The 23002-nt window shown below is 47.4% G+C and overlaps 1 protein-coding gene across 3 annotated transcripts in view; it reads left to right on the forward strand.

Annotated features, from left to right (window-relative positions):
• Nucleotides 1–23002, forward strand: part of lrp4 (low density lipoprotein receptor-related protein 4) — a 204375-nt gene that overhangs the window by 133672 nt on the left and 47701 nt on the right. For 2 of the 3 annotated variants that reach the window (XM_055649125.1, XM_055649123.1), the window contains exons 10-21: nt 909–1043; nt 1997–2122; nt 3804–4034; nt 6210–6366; nt 10134–10351; nt 12742–12918; nt 13712–13837; nt 18732–18940; nt 19913–19994; nt 20206–20311; nt 21077–21278; nt 22010–22199. In XM_055649125.1, coding sequence (XP_055505100.1) covers nt 909–1043; nt 1997–2122; nt 3804–4034; nt 6210–6366; nt 10134–10351; nt 12742–12918; nt 13712–13837; nt 18732–18940; nt 19913–19994; nt 20206–20311; nt 21077–21278; nt 22010–22199 — 1959 coding nt within the window. The remainder of the gene's footprint in view (nt 1–908; nt 1044–1996; nt 2123–3803; nt 4035–6209; nt 6367–10133; nt 10352–12741; nt 12919–13711; nt 13838–18731; nt 18941–19912; nt 19995–20205; nt 20312–21076; nt 21279–22009; nt 22200–23002) is intronic. The other variant, XM_055649124.1, reaches the window with a different exon arrangement.

Raw genomic sequence — 23002 nt, forward strand, 5'->3', positions numbered from 1 at the left:
CTGATGTGGCGGGTGGGTCTTGAGGACACCTACTGATCATCCATCCATCTCAACATCAGTGCACCAATCCCACGCCATCAACTCGACAGCTCCACACGCCTGTGGTCTTTAACATTATGCGTTGATCACAGCCCCACCCTCTCCCCTCCATCTCCCTGCAACCTGAACCATTAGGATGTATAACCTCAAGTGCCAGTCCCACTACCAGCATCATTGACTGGCGTATCGACGTGCGTTGTCTCCTCAAGTGTTGCAACATTTGTTTTGTCACCGCTGGATTTTGAAATGTTCAAAATCTTTCAGCGACCCTGATACATCAGTCAATGTCACCAAGCGGGGCAGGCCCTTTATTGTATGTTGTGTTTGATGACTTTAATCAGCGGCCCTGGAGTAACTCAGCGGGACAGGCAGCGTCTCTGGACAAAAGGAGTGGCGGCTGTCACTCTACTCAACAACGTACCTCGGTGACTGCCAACCACCCCCCCCCCCCCCTCCCCCCCGCCCCCCCCCGGACACTTATTATTTTTTTTTTATTCAAATCGTTTGCTATGTCGCTCTTCAAGGGAGATGCTAAAAGCATTTCGTTGTCTCTGTACTGTACACTGACAATGACAATTAATATTGAATCTGAATCTGAATCTGAATAGATGACGTTTCGGGTCGAGACCCATCTTCAGACCAGAAACATCACCCATTCCTTCTCTCCAGAGATGCTGCCTGCTCCGCTGAGTTACTCCAACTTTTCGTGTCTATCTACGGTTTAAACCAGCATCTGCATTTCCTTGCCACATATTTGATCAGCGACCTTGGCCGTTTGCTGTTATCAGTTTCCTGTTACACCTTTAGTGATTTAACGGGAATGCAGTGAAGATGCGTTGTATTAACGGCATCCGTGTGCTTTGATTCAGGTGAACGCTCCACAGAGGAGAGTTGCAACATCAGCAATGGGGGATGTCAGCACAAATGTCAGCTGGACAGAGACCTGGTCCAGTGCACCTGTCACACTGGCTATCGCCTGCTGGACAACGGCAAGTCCTGCCAAGGTACGGACCTCCAGCTACCACAATCACCCGAATGGACACACAGTGCTGGAGTAACTCAGCGGGTCAGGCAGCATCTGTGGAGAACATGGATAGGTGACGTTTCACACAGTGCTGGAGTAACTCAGCGGGTGCAGCAGCATCTATGGAGCTAAGGAAATAGGTAACGTTTCGGGCCGAAACCCTTCCGGGTTTCGGCCCAAAACGTTGCCTATTTCGAGAAGGGTTTCGGCCCGAAATGTTGCCTATTTCCTTAGCTCCATAGATGCTGCTGCACCATAACTCAGCAGGTCAGGCAGCATCTGTGGAGAACATGGATAGGTGTCGTTTCACAGAGTGCTGGAGTAACTCAGTGGGTGATAGGTGGATACTGTTTGGCAAATGGTTGGGAAAGTCAGGGATGAACGGACATAAAGTGTGCGATAAGTATAAGGATAAAAGAGGCTTGAAATGCAGTCAGAGGAAGGAATATGAGTGGATGGGCTGGGGAGGGGCGGGGTGGGGGCACAATGAATGGAGGGGGTGAAATGGGGGCGGGGGTGGAAAGGTGGGGGTGTTTCTCGGTCCGTTATCTAACACTGGTCGAGACACTTCTTCAGACTCTGCTTGTGAGGCATGTTGGACATAGGTAGGGAGGGATTGGACCAGGGGGATAGGATGGGGTTGAGGTTGGTGGGAATGATATCCGTGGAGCAGGAGCTGGAAGGAGCGATGGGTCTGCTGGGGCAGTGGTGGGGAGAAGGTAAATGTGGGCCGTGCGGGGCTGGGGAACGATAGGGTTGGAGGCTGCGGAGGCCAGACAGCCTGACATGTGGTGACTGTTTGTGACGGCACATGGCGGGTGTCTGGCGCTGTGAGGCAGCAACTCTACGGCTGCGAGACAGTGCCGGCCTGGACTGGGTGTAATGCAGCATCTGCGGCAGTTTCCTACAGTGACCTTGTGCTGCTTCCCGCAGATGTGGACGAGTGTGCGGAGGACGGATACTGCAGCCAGGGCTGCACCAACAGAGACGGCAGTTTCCACTGCTGGTGCGTCCAGGGCTACGAGCTGCGGCCTGACAAACGTGGCTGCAAGGCGCTGGGTGAGTGACCTCAACATTACACCGTATATAATGCAATCAATATGTGTTCTAATGGCCCCGTGTAGTAATGGGGCAGTGTCTAGTGGCCCCGTGTAGTAATGGGGCAGTGTCTAGTGGCCCCGTGTATTAATGGGGCAGTGTCTAGTGGCCCCGTGTCTAGTGGCCCCGTGTGAGCAGTGTCTAGTGGCCCCGTGTGAGCAGTGTCTAGTGGCCCCGTGTAGTAATGGGGCAGTGTCTAGTGGCCCCGTGTATTAATGGGGCAGTGTCTAGTGGCCCCGTGTAGTAATGGGGCAGTGTCTAGTGGCCCCGTGTATTAATGGGGCAGTGTCTAGTGGCCCCGTGTATTAATGGGGCAGTGTCTAGTGGCCCCGTGTATTAATGGGGCAGTGTCTAGTCTAGTCTAGTGGCCCCGTGTAGTAAGACAGTGTCTAGTGGCCCCGTGTAGTAATGGGGCAGTGTCTAGTGGCCCCGTGTATTAATGGGGCAGTGTCCAATGGCCCCGTGTATTAATGGGGCAGTGTCTAGTGGCCCCGTGTATTAATGGGGCAGTGTCTAGTGGCCCCGTGTATTAATGGGGCAGTGTCTAATGGCCCCGTGTATTAATGGGGCAGTGCAGTGTCCAGTGGCCCCGTGTATTAATGGGGCAGTGTCCAATGGCCCCCCGTGTATTAATGGGGCAGTGTCTAGTGGCCCCGTGTATTAATGGGGCAGTGTCTAGTGGCCCCGTGTATTAATGGGGCAGTGTCTAGTGGCCCCGTGTATTAATGGGGCAGTGTCTAGTGGCCCCGTGTATTAATGGGGCAGTGTCTAGTGGCCCCGTGTACTAATGGGGCAGTGTCTAGTGGCCCCGTGTATTAATGGGGCAGTGTCCAATGGCCCCGTGTATTAATGGGGCAGTGTCTAGTGGCCCCGTGTATTAATGGGGCAGTGTCTAGTGGCCCCGTGTATTAATGGGGCAGTGTCTAGTGGCCCCGTGTGAGCAGTGTCTAATGGCCCCGTGTATTAATGGGGCAGTGTCTAGTGGCCCCGTGTATTAATGGGGCAGTGTCTAGTGGCCCCCGTGTATTAATGGGGCAGTGTCTAGTGGCCCCGTGTGAGCAGTGTCTAGTAGCCCCATGTGAGCAGTGTCTAATGGCCCCGTGTGTGAGCAGTGTCTAGTGGCCCCGTGTGAGCAGTGTCTAATGGCCCCGTGTGAGCAGTGTCTAGTGGCCCCGTGTATTAATGGGACAGTGTCTAATGGCCCCGTGTGAGCAGTGTCTAGTGGCCCCGTGTGAGCAGTGTCTAGTGGCCCCGTGTGAGCAGTGTCTAATGGCCCCCCGTGTGAGCAGTGTCTAGTGGCCCCGTGTGAGCAGTGTCTAGTGGCCCCGTGTGAGCAGTGTCTAGTGGCCCCCGTGTGAGCAGTGTCTAATGGCCCCGTGTGAGCAGTGTCTAGTGGCCCCGTGTGAGCAGTGTCTAGTGGCCCGGTGTGATCAGTGTCTAGTGGCCCCGTGTGAGCAGTGTCTAGTGGCCCCGTGTGAGCAGTGTCTAGTGGCCCCGTGTATTAATGGGGCAGTGTCTAGTGGCCCCGTGTGAGCAGTGTCTAGTGGCCCCGTGTGAGCAGTGTCTAGTGGCCCAGTGTGAGCAGTGTCTAGTGGCCCCGTGTGAGCAGTTTCTAATGCCCCGTGTGATTATCCTCCCCCAGGGCCTGAGCCGGTGCTACTCTTTGCCAACCGCATTGACATCCGCCAGGTGTTGCCCCGCCGCTCTGAGTACACGCTCCTGCTCAACAACCTGGAGAACGCCATCGCGCTCGACTTCCACCACAGCAAGGAGCTGGTCTTCTGGTCAGACGTCACTCTAGACCGCATCATGAAGGCAAACCTGAACGGGAGCAATGTGGAGGAAGTTGTGTCAACAGGCCTCGAGAGTCCAGGTACAGGCGGCTATGGGTGACGTTTCTCCCCACTCATTACTGGGGGGAGAGGCAGGAGTTGAGTCCATCATTCTTGCATTTTGCGAATCTCTGCCATCTCATGAAGGCTGCCCAGAGAGTGTTGTTTGGAGCGTGTCACACTATGCAGGAAGGTGACTGTGTGTAGTGGGATTATGCATTAACTTACAAATGAGTCATCAGACAGTATGGGCTCCTGCAACTAAATTGCTTGCACCATGAGCATAATTGTTCATGGTCTGCATCACACAGAGCTGGCAAAGGTTCACGTTTGCAGGCAGCATTTAATGTCTCCTGTGTTGGCAGGGTTCACCAGTGAAGCTGTGGGCCGGGTAACACAGCCTGGCTAACAGGCCAGACGACTGTCAAAGGTCAAGAATGTTTCATTGTCAAATGTACCCACAATGGGACAATGGAATTCTGTGACACAGCAGCAGCAGCAGCAGCAGCAGAACCGGCCTGTAAACACAGTACTCATAGATGATGTATAATGGACAATAAAACAATGAGTAACCCGCACACTTGGGGAAAATGCCCAGAGTCCATCATGCAACAGACAGTCCATAGACTCAATGTCACCTATCCATGTTCTCCACAGATGCTGCCTGACCCACTGAGTTATGGTGCAGCAGCATCTATGGAGCGAAGGAAATAGGCAACTTTTCGGGGCCGAAATCCTTATGGAAATAGGCAACGTTTCGGGCCGAAACCCGGAAGGGTTTCGGCCCGAAACGTTGCCTATTTCCTTAGCTCCATAGATGCTGCCTGACCCGCTGAGTTACTCCAGCACTCTGTGAAACGTCACCTATCCATGTTCTCCACAGATGCTGCCTGACCCACTGAGTTACTCCAGCACTCTGTGAAACGTCACCTATCCATGTTCTCCACAGATGCTGCCTGACCCACTGAGTTACTCCAGCCCACTCTGTGAAACGTCACCTATCCATGTTCTCCACAGATGCTGCCTGACCCGCTGAGTTACTCCAGCACTCTGTGTCTTTTGATGTTAGTATTACATCACTGGAGGTATCATATTTTGTATGAAATGTTAAAGGGAAGTTGTGGGATCTTGCATGGACTCAGGAGCCCGTGGCAAGACTCTGAAGCAGGGCCACACGGCCAGTTTCCCACTCTACCTCCCATCCGGTCAGCTGTGCATTGTGATGCAGTGATTGGGAGCAAGTCCCAGACATGAGTGCGTGCGTGCGTTGTCACATGCAGATGTCCCAGACGTGTGGGCACATTTGGGACACGGTATCCGTCCGTCCACTCTGCCACACACTCAACACGTAACAATAAACATACAAAAAGGTTCAATAAATAAAATATTCAATATAGTGCAAAACAAAACCAAGCCCAAAGTGTCCAGTGTGACCCAGACAATCCATAGTGTGACCCAGACAATCCATAGTGTAGCCCAGACCATCCATAGTGTGCCCCAGACCATTCATAGTTCGGAGCTTAGTTGAAGTTTGTGGTGTTTAATAGCATGATGGATGTTGGAAAGAAGCTGTTCCTGAACCTGGACGTTACAGTTTTCAGGCTCCTGTACCTTCTACCCGATGGCAGCGGGGGTGAAATGAGAGTGTGGCCAGGATGGTGTGGGTCTTTGATGATGCTGGCGGCCTTTTTGAGGCAGCGGCCCCTGTAGGTCCCTTCGATGGTGGGGAGGTCAGTACTGTGATGGACCGGGCAGTGTCCACCATTGTGTTGTGTTGACCCATTGATCCAAGCTGCAGCTGTGGTGTGGTACGGTCATGGGAATGTTGTTGAAACCATCGGCCCACAAGGACCAGGATGGAGGGCGCAGTTTCATTAACGCATGTGGTCACGTTCCAATGTGTAAACATGTCTTGAAACGTTGAATTATTATTTTGTTGCTATTACTGAGCAACGGTCTAAATACATCGCGGGCCATTTGTAGTTGTACTTCTGATCTATATCTGCTTGGCATCTCTGGAGACTGGAATGTTTATTTTCACTGGGTCTGGTTATGAAACGGAAACTTTAATTACAGAATGTTTCAGACTGCACTGAAACCTTTATGTAATATCATGTCATTCTTTCCGGCTACAAAGAGGTTTTGGTTGTGGTATTTGAAGTAGAAGAATATTGATGCCCAATGTAAAACATGTCCCCAATCTTCACCGGTTTCAGGTGGTCTGGCCATTGATTGGATCCACAACAAGTTGTTCTGGACGGACTCTGGCACGTCACGTATTGAGGTCTCCAATCTTGACGGGACTCAGAGGAAAGTGCTGTTGTGGGAGAACTTGGAGAAGCCTCGTGCCATTGCCCTGCATCCGATGGAGGGGTGAGTCTTTGAACCTGGAGCTTTCAGCTCCAGCTCTTGTACAAATGATACACTTTTCACTCATAAGGTCATGTGATAGGAGCAGGATTAGACCATTCGGCCCATCAAGTCCACTCTTGCATTCAATCATGGCTGATCTATCTCTCCCTCCTAACCCCATTCTCCTGCCTTCCCCCCATAACCTCTGACACGCGTTCACTCACTGATTGGATGCCCCAAGTGAACCAACAAACCTCCACGGAAGGTCACCTGGCTGCCATAGGCTGCCGGTCATAGAAACATAGAAACATAGACAATAGGTGCAGGAGGTGAGGCCATTCGGCCCTTCGAGCCAGCACCGCCATTCAATATGATCATGGCTGATCATCCAACTCAGTATCCTGTACCTGCCTCCTCTCCATACCCCCTGATCCCTTTAGCCACAAGGGCCACATCTAACTCCCTCTTAAATATAGCCAATGAACTGTGGCCTCAACTACCTTCTGTGGCAGAGAGTTCCACAGATCAATGGCATAAATGGCGTTTTACACTCGATTTCTTGTCTAAATCATCTATTAGATGTTAGAATTATGTTGTCATGTACTCCTGACTGAGACCATGTAACTCAACTTTCATAGCTTGACAATTTTAGCTATATTAATATTATAACAATAGGTGCAGGAGTAGGCCATTCGGCCCTTCCAGCCAGCACCGCCATTCAATGTGATCATGGCTGATCATCCCCAATCAGTACCCCGTTCCTGCCTTCTCCCCATATCCCCTGACTCCGCTATCTTTAAGAGCCCTATCTAGCTCTCTCTTGAAAGTATCCAGAGAACCGGCCTCCACCGCCCTCTGAGGTAGAGAATTCCACAGACTCACAACTCTTTGTGAGAAAAAATGTTTCCTCGTCTCCGTTCTAAATGTCTTACCCCTTATTCTTAAACTGTGACCCCTGGTTCTGGACTCCCCAACATCGGGAACATGTTTCCTGCCTCTAGCGTGTCCAAACCCTTAATAATCTTATATGTTTCAAGAATCCCTCTCATCCTTCTAAACTCCAGAGTGTACAAGCCCAGCCGGTCCAATCTATCAACATATGACAGTCCCGCCATTACAGCCAAACTATGAAGATAAATGTCTGATCATTCTCTAAGCATTAATGAAGTCTAGCCTAGTGTGATCCTGCAGATCTATCACAGTAAATGTTGAAAAGTGTGTCTAATATCTGGTTTAGCGTCAGGTACTGCCAACAACCAGGGTGGTTTAAGTCATTGGTGAGTGGGTTAGTTTAGTTTAGAGATACAGTGTGAAAATAGGCCCTTCGGCCCACCAAGTCCATGCCAACCAGCGATCCCTGCTTGATCCCAGTGAGACCAAGCGTAGGCTGGGCGATCGTTTCGCCGAACACCTCCGCTCGGTCCGCATTAACCAACCTGATCTCCCGGTGGCTCAGCACTTCAACTCCCCCTCCCATTCTGAATCCGACCTCTCTGTCCTGGGTCTCCTCCATGGCCAGAGTGAGCAACATCGGAAATTGGAGGAGCAGCACCTCATATTCCGCTTGGGAAGTCTGCACCCTAGTGGCATGAACATTGAATTCACCAATTTCCAGTAGCCTTTGCTGTCTCCTCCCTTTCTCAGCTATCCCTCAGCCCTCGGGCTCCTCCTCTTCCTTTTTTCCTTTCTTCTTCCCATCCCCCCCTCCCCCACCCTACATCAGTCTGAAGAAGGGTTTCGGCCCGAAACTTCGCCTATTTCCTTCGCTCCATAGATGCTGCTGCACCCGCTGAGTTTCTCCAGCACTTTTGTCTACCTTCGATTTTCCAGCATCTGCAGTTCCTTCTTAAACACATCCCTGTACACTAGCACTAACTCACGCACTATAAGGACAATTTACATTTATACCAAGCCAATGAAGCTACAAACCTGCACGTCTTTGGAGTGGTTGTGATTTTAAGTTTCACAGAGGCACAATGGTCATGATTTGATTTAATGTTGAATCTGAAAAATGCTTCTGGCCAAACGACAGAGATTTTGATTATTTTCCCTCACAAAACAAATGGATTCTTCACTGGTCTGCCCCTTTCTTGAATTCTTTTGATTGGTAATTCCAGCTTCACCGACATCGTTTTGATTTACAAAACATATTTCATTCCCGGCCTCTGGAAAATCAATTGTGCCCAATCCCTTCAGAATGAGCAGAGATGTATTTACAGGAGTGGAAAGGGAAAGGTATAGTGGGGCTGTGCAGCAAAGTAAATCGCTTCTGAAATGCATCACATGAACTCTGTGTCATTGCAACGACTTGTAATGTTTTATAATGATATAATTGATTGAATTCTCCAAAGCAGGACAATTAATTTTTCCCACCGGAGTTGGGTTGAGAATTGTAAATCTTTGTAAGGCAATTTTTACAAACAAATTCTGAAATGTTTTCTGATCTACTTTAATTAAATTTCACAAAGCAAATTTCACACAACATTGAGCAAGTTTCCAGCACATGTTTGCTTGTAATATGTCACACTTGTGTGATCATCTTATTGAAAACAAACTGATAACCATGATGACATTTTTTTCATGTTAAGTCTGCTGTGTTAAACAAGTTTGGAAGAAGTTATTGCCAATAGCCAGGCTTGTCTGCTGTTATTCCATTGGGAATATTGTCCAAGGTGCCCCATCTAAGTGAGTCCCATATGCCCACATATGGTCCACATCCCTCTCAACCTGTCCTATCCACACCTGTCCAAGTGCCTTTTAAATGTTGTTATAGTCCCAGCCTCAACTACCTCCTCTGGCAGCTTGTTCCATACAGCCACCACCTTCTGTGTGAAAAAGTTGCCCCTCAGGTTCCTATTAAATCTTTTTCCTTTCACCTCAAACCTATGTCGAGTTCTTGATTCCCTTACGCTGGGTAAAACACTCTGTACATTCACCTGGTGATTTTATGCACCTCTGTAAGATCACCCCTCATCCTCCTGCGCTCCAAGGAATCAAGTCCTAGCTGCCCAACCTGTCCTTGTAATGCTCAATAGCGACTATGTCAATCAAAGATCACGCACTCATTTCACAATGCCATTACAACATTATATCTCCATATTTCTGCAAAACTTACTTCAACTCATGCAACCAAAAATATTATTTACGAAGAATTAGGAATGCTGAGTTTCATCTGACGTGCAGGTTGCGTTTCCACTGAAGCTGATGGTTTATACGACCTGACGTGGTATACACTGACTGCCCGACACAAATATCACACAATCTCCCTGCGAATGTTAACATTCTATATAGGTACAAACTGGGAAAATCTAAAATAATCATTTACATTTGAATAGCAACCTAATCTGGAAATAGGCAACGTTTTGGGCCGAAACCCTTCCGGGTTTCGGCCCGAAACGTTACCTATTTCCTTAGCTCCATAGATGCTGCTGCACCCGCTGAGTTACTCCAGCACTCTGTGAAACGTCACCTATCCATGTTCTCCACAGATGCTGCCTGACCCACTGAGTTATGGTGCAGCAGCATCTATGGAGCTAAGGAAATAGGCAACGTTTCGGGCCGAAACTGGAAATAGGCAACGTTTTGGGCTCCGGGTTTCGGCCAGAAACGTTGCCTATTTCCTTCGCTCCATAGATGCTGCTGCACCCGCTGAGTTTCTCCAGCAATTTTGTGCACCTTCTTTTATTCCTGTTTGTTTTCTGATTATTGTGCAAAAAACCCGATGTATCCTTGAACCAAAATGGTGGCTTCCTCCTTGTGTGCTCAAGCTGTTGTTGTTTTTTTTGTAGAACTATATATTGGACAGACTGGGGCAATACTCCGCGTATAGAATACGCTGCCATGGATGGGTCCAATCGCAAGATCATCGCAGACACACATCTCTTCTGGCCCAACGGCCTCACCATTGACTACGCCGGTCAGAAGATGTACTGGGTTGATGCCAAGCACCACGTGATCGAACGTGCCGACCTTGATGGTCACAACAGGAAAGCTGTGATAAGTCAAGGTGTGTTCCTCATCTACTGTAATCAGCAGGTCGACTCACTTTAGTTTAGCTGCTCCTCTACAGGTTTGCAGGTTACATTGGCTTTGTCAAATGTAAATTGACCCTGGTGTGTAGGATAGTGTTAGTGCGGGGATGGATCACTGGTCTGTGTGGACTCGGTGTGTCCACTCTGTATCTCTAAACTAAACAAAATTGTTTGTTTCAGAAATGCTTGTTGTATCGTTCATAAACCATTCAGTGTAAGGGCAGTATGGAAAATGTGTTGGCGATGATTAAGTAAATGATAATGGCCGTGATCACCTCCGGCAGCTCGTGAAACAGGAGAGTATGGGCTGGAATTTCAAGCCATTGAATCTTGAACCCAGAGTACATGTTGCCTATAAATCAGCTTCAATTTTGACTGAACGAAAACAACAAGACTCCCAAACTCTGTCTCTCTCTCAGTTTGGGCAGTGTACGAAGCTGCTACTAATATGTGAGGAATTATAACATATAATACAATTGAAATTGATCCCATTGATTACCAGCAGCTTAACTGCAGGCATGTGTATCGGTTTACAATATTTAATTCCAAAAATGGACGTAGCTTCTGAGGTTCTTTGTGTTAACGGGTTAACAGTGGCTCTGCTGTGTTTGTCCCGGGCTTTGTAGTGTTCTGTGTTTGATGTGGAAACATGCAGAATGATCAGTGAAGCAAAGAGCCAGTGATCATCGTCCCTTTGTGAATGTACACACCTGGTCCAGTTGTTATCTGTCATCTGTGTTCAAAGATATGTAATGAATGGTGCTGTTCAGACCCAGCATGGACAACCCAGGGACAAAAGCCACCTAAATACAGCTTCTTATCAAAGAATGTTTCTTTACAATAAATGCTGGCGGCTTGGATTTCTCAGCCAATCCCCATGAAAACACAGTTTTCACTCAAACCAACAGGCTGCCAGACAAACAGACAGGCTGACAGACAGACAGATAGACAGACCGACAGACAGACAGACAGACAGACAGACAGACAGACAGACAGGACAGACAGACAGACAGACAGACAGGCAGGCAGACAGACAGACAGACAGACAGACAGACAGACAGACAGACAGACAGACAGACAGACAGACAGACAGACAGACAGACAGACAGACAGAGAGAGACAGAGAGAGAGAGAGAGAGAGAGACAGACAGACAGACAGACAGACAGGCAGGCAGACAGACAGGAGAGAGACAGACAGACAGACAGACAGACAGACAGACAGACAGACAGACAGACAGACAGACAGACAGACAGACAGACAGACAGAGAGACAGACAGACAGACGTGAGATTGATTACTCCGGCACACAATACTTTTCCCTGCATTCACGGCGAGTGTTGCAGCTGACCTGTGAAACTAGGGCTTGTTGCGGGCCGCCACTCCTGTTCTGTGCACAAACACTGTGCCTGCACATCACTTACTGATATATAAATCACTAGCACATAGACAGTAGCAGACTGGGGGATTGGGGGGAAACAGACACACACAGATGCTGCTTGATAAAGCCACGGGAGGAAGGGTTCAGAGTGGGCTCACCGCATGGTGAGTTTCAGCTTGTTATCTGATCATCAGAGCAGCTGAATCGTTAAAGGAGACCACTCTAAGCACAGTGCCAGCCCACATGGATGTGTACACACAGGCGTTGAGGATTAGGCTGTTTACACTCCACACTTGCTCTTTATTCATGATGCAGGATCACTTTTGAAAACCCACATCATGCCTTGAAATCTATAAATGACTTTATAAATCACCTGCTTACACTGTGTAGAACATAGAGTGCTGGAGTAACTCAGCGGGTCAGGCAGCATCTGTGGAGAACATGGATAGGTGACGTTTCACAGAGTGCTGGAGTAACTCAGTGGGTGCAGCAGCATCTATGCAGCTAAGGAAATAGGTAACGTTTCGGGCCGAAACCCTTCCGGGTTTCGGCCCAAAACATTGCCTATTTCCAGAAGGGTTTCGGCCCGAAACGTTGCCTATTTCCTTAGCTCCATAGATGCTGCTGCACCATAACTCAGTGGGTCAGGCAGCATCTGTGGAGAACATGGATAGGTGACGTTTCACAGAGTGCTGGAGTAACTCAGCGGGTCAGGCAGCATCTCTGGAGAACATGGATAGGTGACGTTTCACAGAGTGCTGGAGTAACTCAGCGGGACAGGCAGCATCTCTGGAGAGAAGGAATGGGTGACGTTTCAGGTCGGGACCCTTGTTCATCTGAAATGTCGTTTATCCTAGTTCTCCAGAGATGCTGCTTGACCCGTTGAGTTACTCCAGCACTTTGAGTCCTTCCATGAATGGTCAGTTTCTCCAACATAACAAGGCTTTGCCTGGCAATATCAAGGTGTGATTGTCGATATATTTTCAGGCCTGCCACATCCTTTTGCCATCACTGTGTTTGAGGACAGCCTGTACTGGACAGATTGGCACACGAAAAGCATAAACAGTGCCAACAAGTTCACCGGGAAAAATCAGGAGATCATCCGCAATAAACTCCACTTCCCAATGGATATTCACACACTTCACCCACAACGGCAGCCTACAGGTGAGAAGTTGCCGGCTGAACCAGGAATCTTCCATACGTTAACCTAGATCATAGCAACTTGCTTTAAAAACATTCATGGAATTAATTCAATCCTTGTGTTTTTTTAAAAAGACTTTTGTTCCTCTATTTAAGAAAAGGTTGCTTTTTTTTTTAAAAATTCGTGATATTCTTTCTGCGTCTGTTAGCAAAAAATACAAACTTCCAACTTCCTGTTTATTGTCAGGTAAATGTAGTTATTAAGTTGTTCATAATTCCTTATTACACAAGCAACTGCAGACGCAGGGTTTTTAAAAAAAAGACACAGAGTGCTGGAGTAACTCAGCGGGTCAGGCAGCATCTGTGGAGAACATGGAAGGGTGACGTTTCGGGTTGCGACCCTTGTTCAGACTAACGTCATCTAACTGACCGAGCCTCTGAGCTACTCCAGCACGAAGTGTCCTTTTTGCTTATTAGGTCAGTTGCATTCTATGATATTTGATTGTTAAAGGAATGAGCTTGTGGCCACACCGGGCTGGCCTGGGTGTTGTGGTGTGGACCACAGGCTGACTAACACACACGCAGGAAGACTGACAACCAGGCTAGTTGTTAGTTTAATTTGGATGGACACAAAATGCTGGAGTAACTCGGGGGTGTGGAGAGTTGTACATACAGAGGATGAGAGAGTGTAGGTTTAGAGTGCTATAATCACATGTACCAGAGTGTAATGGTGTTGCTCTGGAGATAAATACATTGCCTGATTCCTTGCTGCCCGACAGTGTGATATTTATGTGTGTTGTGCTTTCTGTTATTCGAGCAGGGAGAAACCGCTGTGGAGATAATAATGGAGGCTGCAGTCACCTCTGCCTTCCCAGTAGCACTAACTACACCTGCGCTTGTCCCACCGGCTTCAAGAAGATCGACGCATCCCGCTGCGCTGGAAGTAAGTACAAGCTGACACTGCCGCTGACCCACATGAGTCTGAGCAAGGTGACGGGGGATTCCTTTAGCTGCAGGGTGGTGGATCTGTGATTCCCACAGATGGCTGTGGATTTGTCTGAGCAATCAGGTAGATGGGATGTATTGTAGATGGGCCGAATGGCCTAATGGGGACTATTTTCCTTTAGCTACATGGGACAGGTTTGATGGATCTGTGCCATGTAGGAATGGCTCCATGCTGTACAACTCCTTGACTCTAGATTGGAGCCCATTGCACCAGTTTCAGGTTTGACTGAATCATGTGAAGCCAGTGATCGTTGTTGAAGCAGGACATTGTTTTCTGACGGAGGTTTCACGCTCACGGCCGTTGGACCAGTTCATCCACGTTTCACTTGCCTGTGGTATCTTTCACACATGCTGGAGTCACCACTGTGGGCAGCCTGTTGTAAGGCAGCATTGTATCACACTGGGGGGTTAGCTGGAGAAACTGGAGGAGAAGAAACGTTGCCTATTTCCAGAAGGATTTCGGCCCGAAACGTTGCCTATTTCCAGAAGGATTTCGGCCCGAAACGTTGCCTATTTCCAGAAGGATTTCGGCCCGAAACGTTGCCTATTTCCAGAAGGATTTCGGCTCCATAGATGCTGCTGCACCCGCTGAGTTTCTCCAGCTTTTTTGTGTACCTTCGATTCTCCAGCATCTGCAGTTCCTTCTTAAAAACAATGGACAAGTACAGTGCAGAACAGGCCCTTCGGTCCACAATATCCATAACTGTACATGATGTCAAATTATACTAATCTCCTCTGGATATTTTTAAGGGGGAGATTAATACTAACTAGGGAGAAACTAATAAGTGTGTCAGAGGTGATGGGGAGAGGTGATTGAATGGCAGAGTAGACTTGATGGGCCGAATGGCCTAATTCTGCTCCTCAAATTTATGGGCCGAATGGCCTGGCAGTGTGTAATGACAATAGATGGGCCTTCAATGGACCTAATCAGTACCCCGTTCCTGCCTCCTCCCCATATCCCCTGACTCCGCTAGTTAGAGAAGGGTCCCGACCAGAAACATCACCTATCCATGTTCTCCACAGATGCTGCCTGACCCGCTGACAGCACTCTGTGTATTTTCCTTTCCTTCCTACAAGTTGGACAGGTACATGGATAGGACAGGTTTTCTTTTGGAGGGAGATGGGCCAAATGCAGGCAGGTGGGACTAGTGTAGATGGGGCATGTGTTGGGCTGAAGGGCCTGGCTCCATGCTGTACAACTCCTTCACTCTAGATTGGAGCCCATTGCACCAGTTTCAGTTTTGACTGAATCATGTGAAGCCAGTGATCGTTGTTGAAGCAGGGACATTGTTTTCTGACGGAGGTTTCACGCTCACGGCCGTTGGACCAGTTCATCCACGTTTCACTTGCCTGTGGTATCTTTCACACATGCTGGAGCCACCACTGTGGGCAGCCTGTTGTAAGGCAGCATCGTATCACACTGGGGATTACAATAGAACAGGGACAAGTACAGGTTACACAAAAAAGCTGGAGAAACTCAGCGGGTGCAGCAGCATCTATGGAGCGAAGGAAATAGGCAACGTCGCTGGTGTGGACCCAGGGTAGAAACTATTCAGACATCCTACTGGAGAATCCTTTGGGGTCTCTAAAATGAATCCTTTGTAATTTTAATGATGGCATTATGGTGCTTTCTACTGAACATTAACACGGCGCTTCTGGGGAACAGGAGCTCAGACACCATTACACGGGTCTTTCAGGGTTAAGATATTTACTGGAAGTTAGACAAAAATGCTGGAGAAACTCAGCGGGTGAGGCAGCATCTGGAGTTTCTGGAGCATTTTTGTCTACCTTTGATTTTTCCAGCATCTGCAGTTCTTTCTTAAACATATTGGCTGGTAACACTTGAATCTAGGGATCATTGTTCATTGGTTACACAGTCGAAACAGCGCCTGAGTATAAAAGAGTGTACAACGGGAACTCCAAACTACAAGTGGTCTGCCTTGTACTCGCGACTTTAGACTTGGTCTGTTTGAGCCTGTTTGAGTCTTAAGTCTGTTTGAGCTTCAAGATCCTGCATTTTCTCCCAGAAGGTAGAGGAGAGACAAGGGACTATAAACAATTAAGTGCAGGAGTAGAGGCCATTCGGCCCTTCGAGCTAGCACCGCCATTCAATGTGATCATGGCTGATCATCCCCAATCAGTACCCCGTTCCTGCCTTCTCTCCATATCCCCTGACTCCGCTATCTTTAAGAGCCCTATCTAACTCTCTCTTGAAACCTGGAGGGAATCTGCCCCCACCGCCCTCTGAGGCAGAGAATTCCACAGACTCACAACTCTCTGTGAGTGAAAGTGTTTCCTCGCCTCCATTCTAAATGGCTTACCCCTTATTCTTAAACTGTGGCCCCCTGGTTCTGAACACCCCCAACAGCGGGGACATGTTTCCTGCCTCTAGCGTGTCCAAGCCCTTAACAATCTTATATATTTCAATGAGATTCCCTCTCATCCTTCTAAATTATACAATCCAGAGTATACAAGCCCAACCACTCCATTCTCTCAGCATACGACAGTCCCGCCATCCCAGGAATGAACCTCAGTGTCTGCAGTTGTTCATTCAATAAAGCCCAAGAGCTCACTATGCAAAAGTGTGCGACTTCTGCCTAATATACAGTGTGGAAACAGGCCCTTCGGCCCAACTTCTCTATGCCGGCCAACATGCCCCATATACACTAGTCCCATTTGCCTGTGTTTGACCCATATCCCTCTAAAACTATCCTATCCATGTACCTGTCCAAGTGTCTTGTAAGTGCTGTTTTTGTACCTGCCTCAACTACCTCCTGCAGCAGCTTGTTCTGTGTTTCCACCCACCTACCACCCTCTGTGTGAAAAAGTTGCCCTTCAGATTCTTATTCAATCTTTCCCATCTCACTTTCAACCTGAGTCCTCAGATTCTTGATTCCCCAACTCTGGGGAAATGACTGCATTCACCCAATCCATTCCCCTGATTGTAACCACCGCTCTAAGGTCACCCCTCAGCCTTCTGCGCTCCAGGCTGGGGCAGTGGTAGAGTTGCTGCCTTACAGCACTTACAGCGCCAGAGACCCGGGTCTGATCCCGACTATGGGAGCTGTCTGTGTGGAGTTTGTACGTTCTCCCTGTGACTCGGTGGGTCGAAGGGCCTGTTTCCGCACTGTATCTCTAAACTAAACGGATCAGTTTTGTGCCTCACATCTCAGGCCCCAGACGGGACATTTCTGTGAAGTTGCAGACTCTGACAATCCTCTGCTATCAGCGGGCCAATGTTACCCACATTAGAGGTGGCATTATGTGTGGCCCCACTACATTCCCCCAGCTCACCTCTTGTTGGGCAACTTAATCAGCAGTCGCTGCTGGCCTTGTGTCACCCAGTCAATGCATGAATCCTAGTTACAGAGGCAGTTGTATTCAAGCCCATGTCTTCCCTCCCCGTCTGTTGAATTTTAGAACAAGTGTTTGACTGAATTTGGAATGAGCATACAGTTTCCTAGAATGCAAAAATCAAAGACTAGAGGGCACAGCTTCAAGATGAGAGGGGCAAAGTTTAAAGGACAAGTGTTTTTTACACGGGTGCCTGGAGCGCGCTGCCAGGGGTGGTGGTGGAGGCAGATACGATAGTGGTGTTTAAGATTGTTGGATAAGTACATGGATATGTGGGGAATTGTACAAGGTCCAGGTAGATAGGTTTGTTGGGCACCATGTCCAGCATAGACGTTGTGGGCCGAATGGCCTGTCGCTGAGCTGCAATGTTCTATGTTTAATGTTTTTAACTTTCTGTCTGTCATTTTGGGAATCAAGCGCATGAATGAACCCTTTTGTTATCCGTGAATGGATCATATGTTACATGATGTGTAGCAACCAGTCACTACCATATCGTTATTGCTACTCCCTGACATATAGAATTCCAAGTTGAAGTAGGAGAGTATTAAAAATACCCATGAGAGGGCAGTGCCGCCAATTGCAAAACCAGCTGTGATTATTCATGTGGATACATTCTCCCCACTGGCTCTTTAAAACTTCTGCCCATCAGAGAACAATAAGTCCACAATAACTGATCAAATAATCACCGACCCGGCTGAGTTTAATGTATATTTTTACAAAGTACAAAGCGTGCATTTTAGCGGGCTTCTAGAAAACCGTATGCTGGTCAGTAGATAAACAGTAAGTTCCTGCTGAAGTGGTCACTCACATTTCATTTACATCCCTGGTCAAATTGTGGCAATGCCGATAGTTTTGCAAAGTTGGAGGTGCAACAGTTTTGGGGCAAGTGAAGTCTCTAATCAGATTGACAGTGAGCATTTAGTATTGGCCACAGGGAAGTGAAGATGTCCAATGAATGCAATCAGTCTACCCAGTAGTCACACAAGTTGTATTTTGCAGCTGACGTACATCAGTCAGCAAGTCAAGGGCCTGTCCCACTTACGCAACTTTATCATCGACTGCCGGCACCCGTCAAAGGCCGTTACAGGTCGATGAAAATGTTTAACATGTTGTAAATCCAGCGGCGACCAGAACAAGGTACGACTCTTTGTGCAACTACTCCTGACCGTACAGGCTTCACCCCGCGACATGTCACCAGGGTGTTTGTCGCCTGTATGGCCGTGAGTCGTCTCCTGGTCACCCAAAGAGTCGTAGAGTCTGTCTGGTCACCGCTGAATTCTCAACGTGTTCGGCAACCTATGGCGGGTGTCGGCAGTCGCTGCAAAAGTCGCGTAAGTGGGACGGCCCCTTCAGTGTGAATTGGAAAAAGGAAAAAGTTCTTTTTTTGGCATTATATTGTTGATGAAATGTTACATTTAGAAGAAGTTGTCTTGATGTTTTGAACTTAGAAGTGACAAGAGACCTTTCGGCCTTATCAGGTCTTGACAAGTTCCTGCTTTTTGCTCGAAGGACGGACATCCGTCGCATCAGCTTTGACACCGAGGACAAGTCTGACGATGTCATTCCAGTGGCTGATGTGCGCAGCGCTGTTGCACTCGACTGGGACTCCACAGGGGAATATATCTACTGGACAGATGTTACCACTGACTCCATCAACAGGGCAAAGTGGGATGGGACTCAGCAGGAGGTACGCATGCAGTTGTGTATCGGTTGAAACTGTAACATCATCAAAAACAACTACACATGTTGGCTTCTACTAAAGATAGACACAAAGTGATGTAGTAACTCAGCAGGTACAGGCAGCATCCCTGGCCAACATGGATCTGACCCGAAACGTCACCTATCCAAAGATCAAAACCAATTCCATTACAATAAAATATATTTAGAATTCAATCATTTATTCATTTGAATGTGAGCACCTTCACCCATCAGGATGTCACACATTACTGATAACTTCAATACAAAGCAACACATATTAAACATTAGATGAGACTTATTTACACAAATGTTTAGTCATGGAGAGGAAATGTACTTTCTAAGCAATTGTTTATGAAAGAACTGCAGATGCTGGAAAAATCGAAGGTGGTCAAACAATGCTGGAGAAACTCAGCGGGTGAGGCAGCATCTATGGAGAGAAGGAAATAGGTGACGTGTTGGGTCAAGACCCTTCTAAGTAATTGTGGTTATAATTTGGATTACGTATTATACCAGTTGATGTAATATAGATTCAATTGTGTGTGTGTGTGTGTATATATGTATGTATGTATATACACACACACACTGTATATATATATATATATATATAGATACACACACACTGTGTGTATATATATATAGATGCACACACACACACACACTGTATATATATATATATATATATATATATATATATATATATACACACACACGCACTGTGCGTATATACACACACACACATATCACACACATATATATCTCAAAATTACTTGTGATATATATAAACACAAATAATTCTGTAGATTTTTATTTACATAATTGTAATAATAGTGGCAAGTAGTAAAGGCTGGGTAATATATCAGATGTCACAGTCGAGTGATTTGTGAAGTAAAGGGTTTAATTCATTGTTTTCGCTACAAAAGACTGTTTAATCTGAGAGTGTGTTCAATGTGTGGTCTTTCAGGCAGTGGTGGACACCAGTTTGGAGAGTCCAGCAGGACTTGCTGTTGACTGGGTGACAAACAAGCTCTACTGGACAGATGCAGGTAACCATCCAAATCGTGTCTTTACTGAAACTTACGGACTGTTTATGTTCAGCAGGAGATGTGAAAAGATGGCCGTGCCTCTCTGCTTCAATCCTTTCACATATATTTCCTAAACATTCTCACCCCTGCCTACCCAGCGCACCATTATATTTGTTCGACTCTAACACAAACAAGACTATATTTGAACGTTTTTGTCTCCTTCTCATTTCAGGAACGGACCGAATCGAGGTGTCGAACCTTGATGGCAGCATGCGTACAGTTCTCATCTGGGACAACTTGGACAGGCCCAGAGACATTGTGGTCGACCCCATTGCAGGGTTAGTCTACTGCAGCAGTCTTGATCTTCCTGTGCTCCATGTTAAATTTCATTTTTCATTTAACTAATGCCTCGTAATAAATGCATAAACCTTGACCGTCAAACTTTAGCTGGGTAATATATCTGGATGATAATACATCTGGGTGATGGAAGATTTCAAGCATAGATCGGATGCTGAAATGCACTGATTTATGTGCTGAATGTATTTTAAAGTCTCAGCCTTCTGCAGCGAGTAACTGCAGACTTTGAAGCTGTCCTGTAACTAGAAACATAGAAACATAGAAATTAGGTGCAGGAGTAGGCCATTCGGCCCTTCGAGCCTGCACCGCCATTCAATATGATCATGGCTGATCATCCAACTCAGTATCCCGTACCTGCCTTCTCTCCATACCCTCTGATCCCCGTAGCCACAAGGGCCACATCTAACTCCCTCATAAATATAGCCAATGAACTGGCCTCGACTACCCTCTGCGGCAGAGAGTTCCAGAGATTCACCACTCTCTGTGTGAAAAAAGTTCTTCTCATCTCGGTTTTAAAAGATTTCCCCCTTATCCTTAAGCTGTGACCCCTTGTCCTGGACTTCCCAAACATCAGGAACAATCTTCCTGCATCTAGCCTGTACAACCCCTTAAGAATTTTGTAAGTTTCTATAAGATCCCCTCTCAATCTCCTAAATTCTAGAGAGTATAAACCGTCTATCCAGTCTTTCTTCATAACTAGCGGGCGTGAACACTAACTGCATCTTATTCCTGTGTTTGCTGTGAAGGTTCATGTACTGGACAGATTGGGGTGCCAGTCCGAAGATTGAGCGGGCAGGGCTGGACTCTTCTCTGCGGACTGTCATCATCTCTGCCAACCTGACCTGGCCTAATGGGTTGGCAGTGGACTATGGCACAGAGAGGCTGTACTGGGCAGATGCGGGCATGAAGACCATCGAATACGCCAACCTGAACGGGACTGCAAGGCGGGTATGGCAGCGTCTCCAGTAATTTAACTTTGATAAACTCCACTGATGTTAGTCATCTTCATTTCATTCACTCCTGCACCTTCTGGAGAAATGCTGGCAGTTGTAGATAATTGGAGGCCCCGTCAGAGGGGCAGAGGTTCACGTTTATTATTGTCACGTGTGTTGAGGTACAGTGAAGAGTTTTCCAATTGTATGTTATCCAATTAGATCAGGTCATTCTCTACATAAATACAATCCAGGTCAAACTCACGTCCAACAGGTGGAGTAAAGGGGAAGATACAGGATATAGTTCTCAGCGTTGTAGCGCATCAGTTCCACAGACAAAGTCCAATGTCCGCAATGGGGTAGAGGTGAATCGGACAGTACCCTAGCTTATGGAAGGACCGTTCAGAAGCCTGATAACAGAGGGGAAGAAGCTGTTCCTGAGTCTGGTGGTGCGCGCTGTCGAGCTTCTGTACCTTCTGCCGGACGGGAGCGGGGAGAAGAGGGAATGACCGGGGTGGTGGGGGGGAACATCTTTATTATGTCGACTTATTTATTGTGGCAGTGTGAAGTACCACCTGGTTGCTCATTGGTACTTCATTGCAATGTAATCATGCTAATAATGTTTTACTTCTCAAGTTGGGCTGCATGTTGACCATGTGCATGCTTTAAGTTGCAGACAGTCCGCTCTGATCTCAATTGTCCCTCTCCTCCATTGCAGTCGGTAACGTTATTGTCACTCTCTGCTAGGTTCTGATTGGCAGCCACCTGCCTCACCCCTTTGGACTGACGATACACAATGACAAGATCTACTGGACTGACTGGCAATCAAAGAACATCCAGAGTGCCGATAAATACACCGGCTTAGGACGTGTGATACTGAGGGAAAACCTGGAAAACCTGATGGATATTCACATGTTTCACCGGCAACGCATGTCGGGTAAGGAGAACGGAACTGGAACTCTGATTATGGAAGATATACATGACTTGGATGCAAGTGGGGACGGGTTGGCTTGTAGGTTTGCAGGTGACACTGGGAATGCTGGGGTCGTGGACTGTGAGCAAGGCTGCCAAAGTGTACAGCAGCATAACTAGCGTTCAGCTGCTGAAATGGGCAGAGAAATGGCAGATGGAGTTTAATCCGTGCAACAGTGCGGTGTTGCACTTTGGGAGGTCAAATGCAAGGGGAAAATATACAATTAATGGCAAGACCCTTAACAGCATTGATGTAGAAGCATCTTGGGATCCAATACATAACTCCCTGAAAAAACAATCCACACAATACACTCAGTTTTATAAAGTGCAAGTGAAATGAATTTGCCAGCAGCGGTACAATGAAAAAGAACACACAATACACAATCATAATTTAACACAAACATCCACCGCAGCCTATACACCACAAGATAAATGACCACTCAGGTAGAGAGTGGTAAAGAAGGCGTATGGTACAATTGCCTTAATTGGTCCAGACATTGAGTACAAGAGTCAGGAAGTCACGAGGCAGCTTCATGGGACTTTGATTAGGCTGTACCTGCTGTATTACATTCAGTTCTCATCACCCCATTACAGCAATGATATGGAAGCTTTGGGAATGGTGCAGAGGAGGTTGGATGGAGCATGGTGCTGAGATTAGCTGCAGAGACAGGGTGGATCGCTTTCTCTGGGATGCAGGAGGTTAAGTGGAGACCTGATACAAGTATATAATATATAGATGGTATAGATAGGGTAGACAGTCACAATCTT

This window comes from Leucoraja erinacea, chromosome 18 (assembly GCF_028641065.1).
Source record: "Leucoraja erinacea ecotype New England chromosome 18, Leri_hhj_1, whole genome shotgun sequence".
NCBI lineage: Eukaryota > Metazoa > Chordata > Chondrichthyes > Rajiformes > Rajidae > Leucoraja > Leucoraja erinaceus.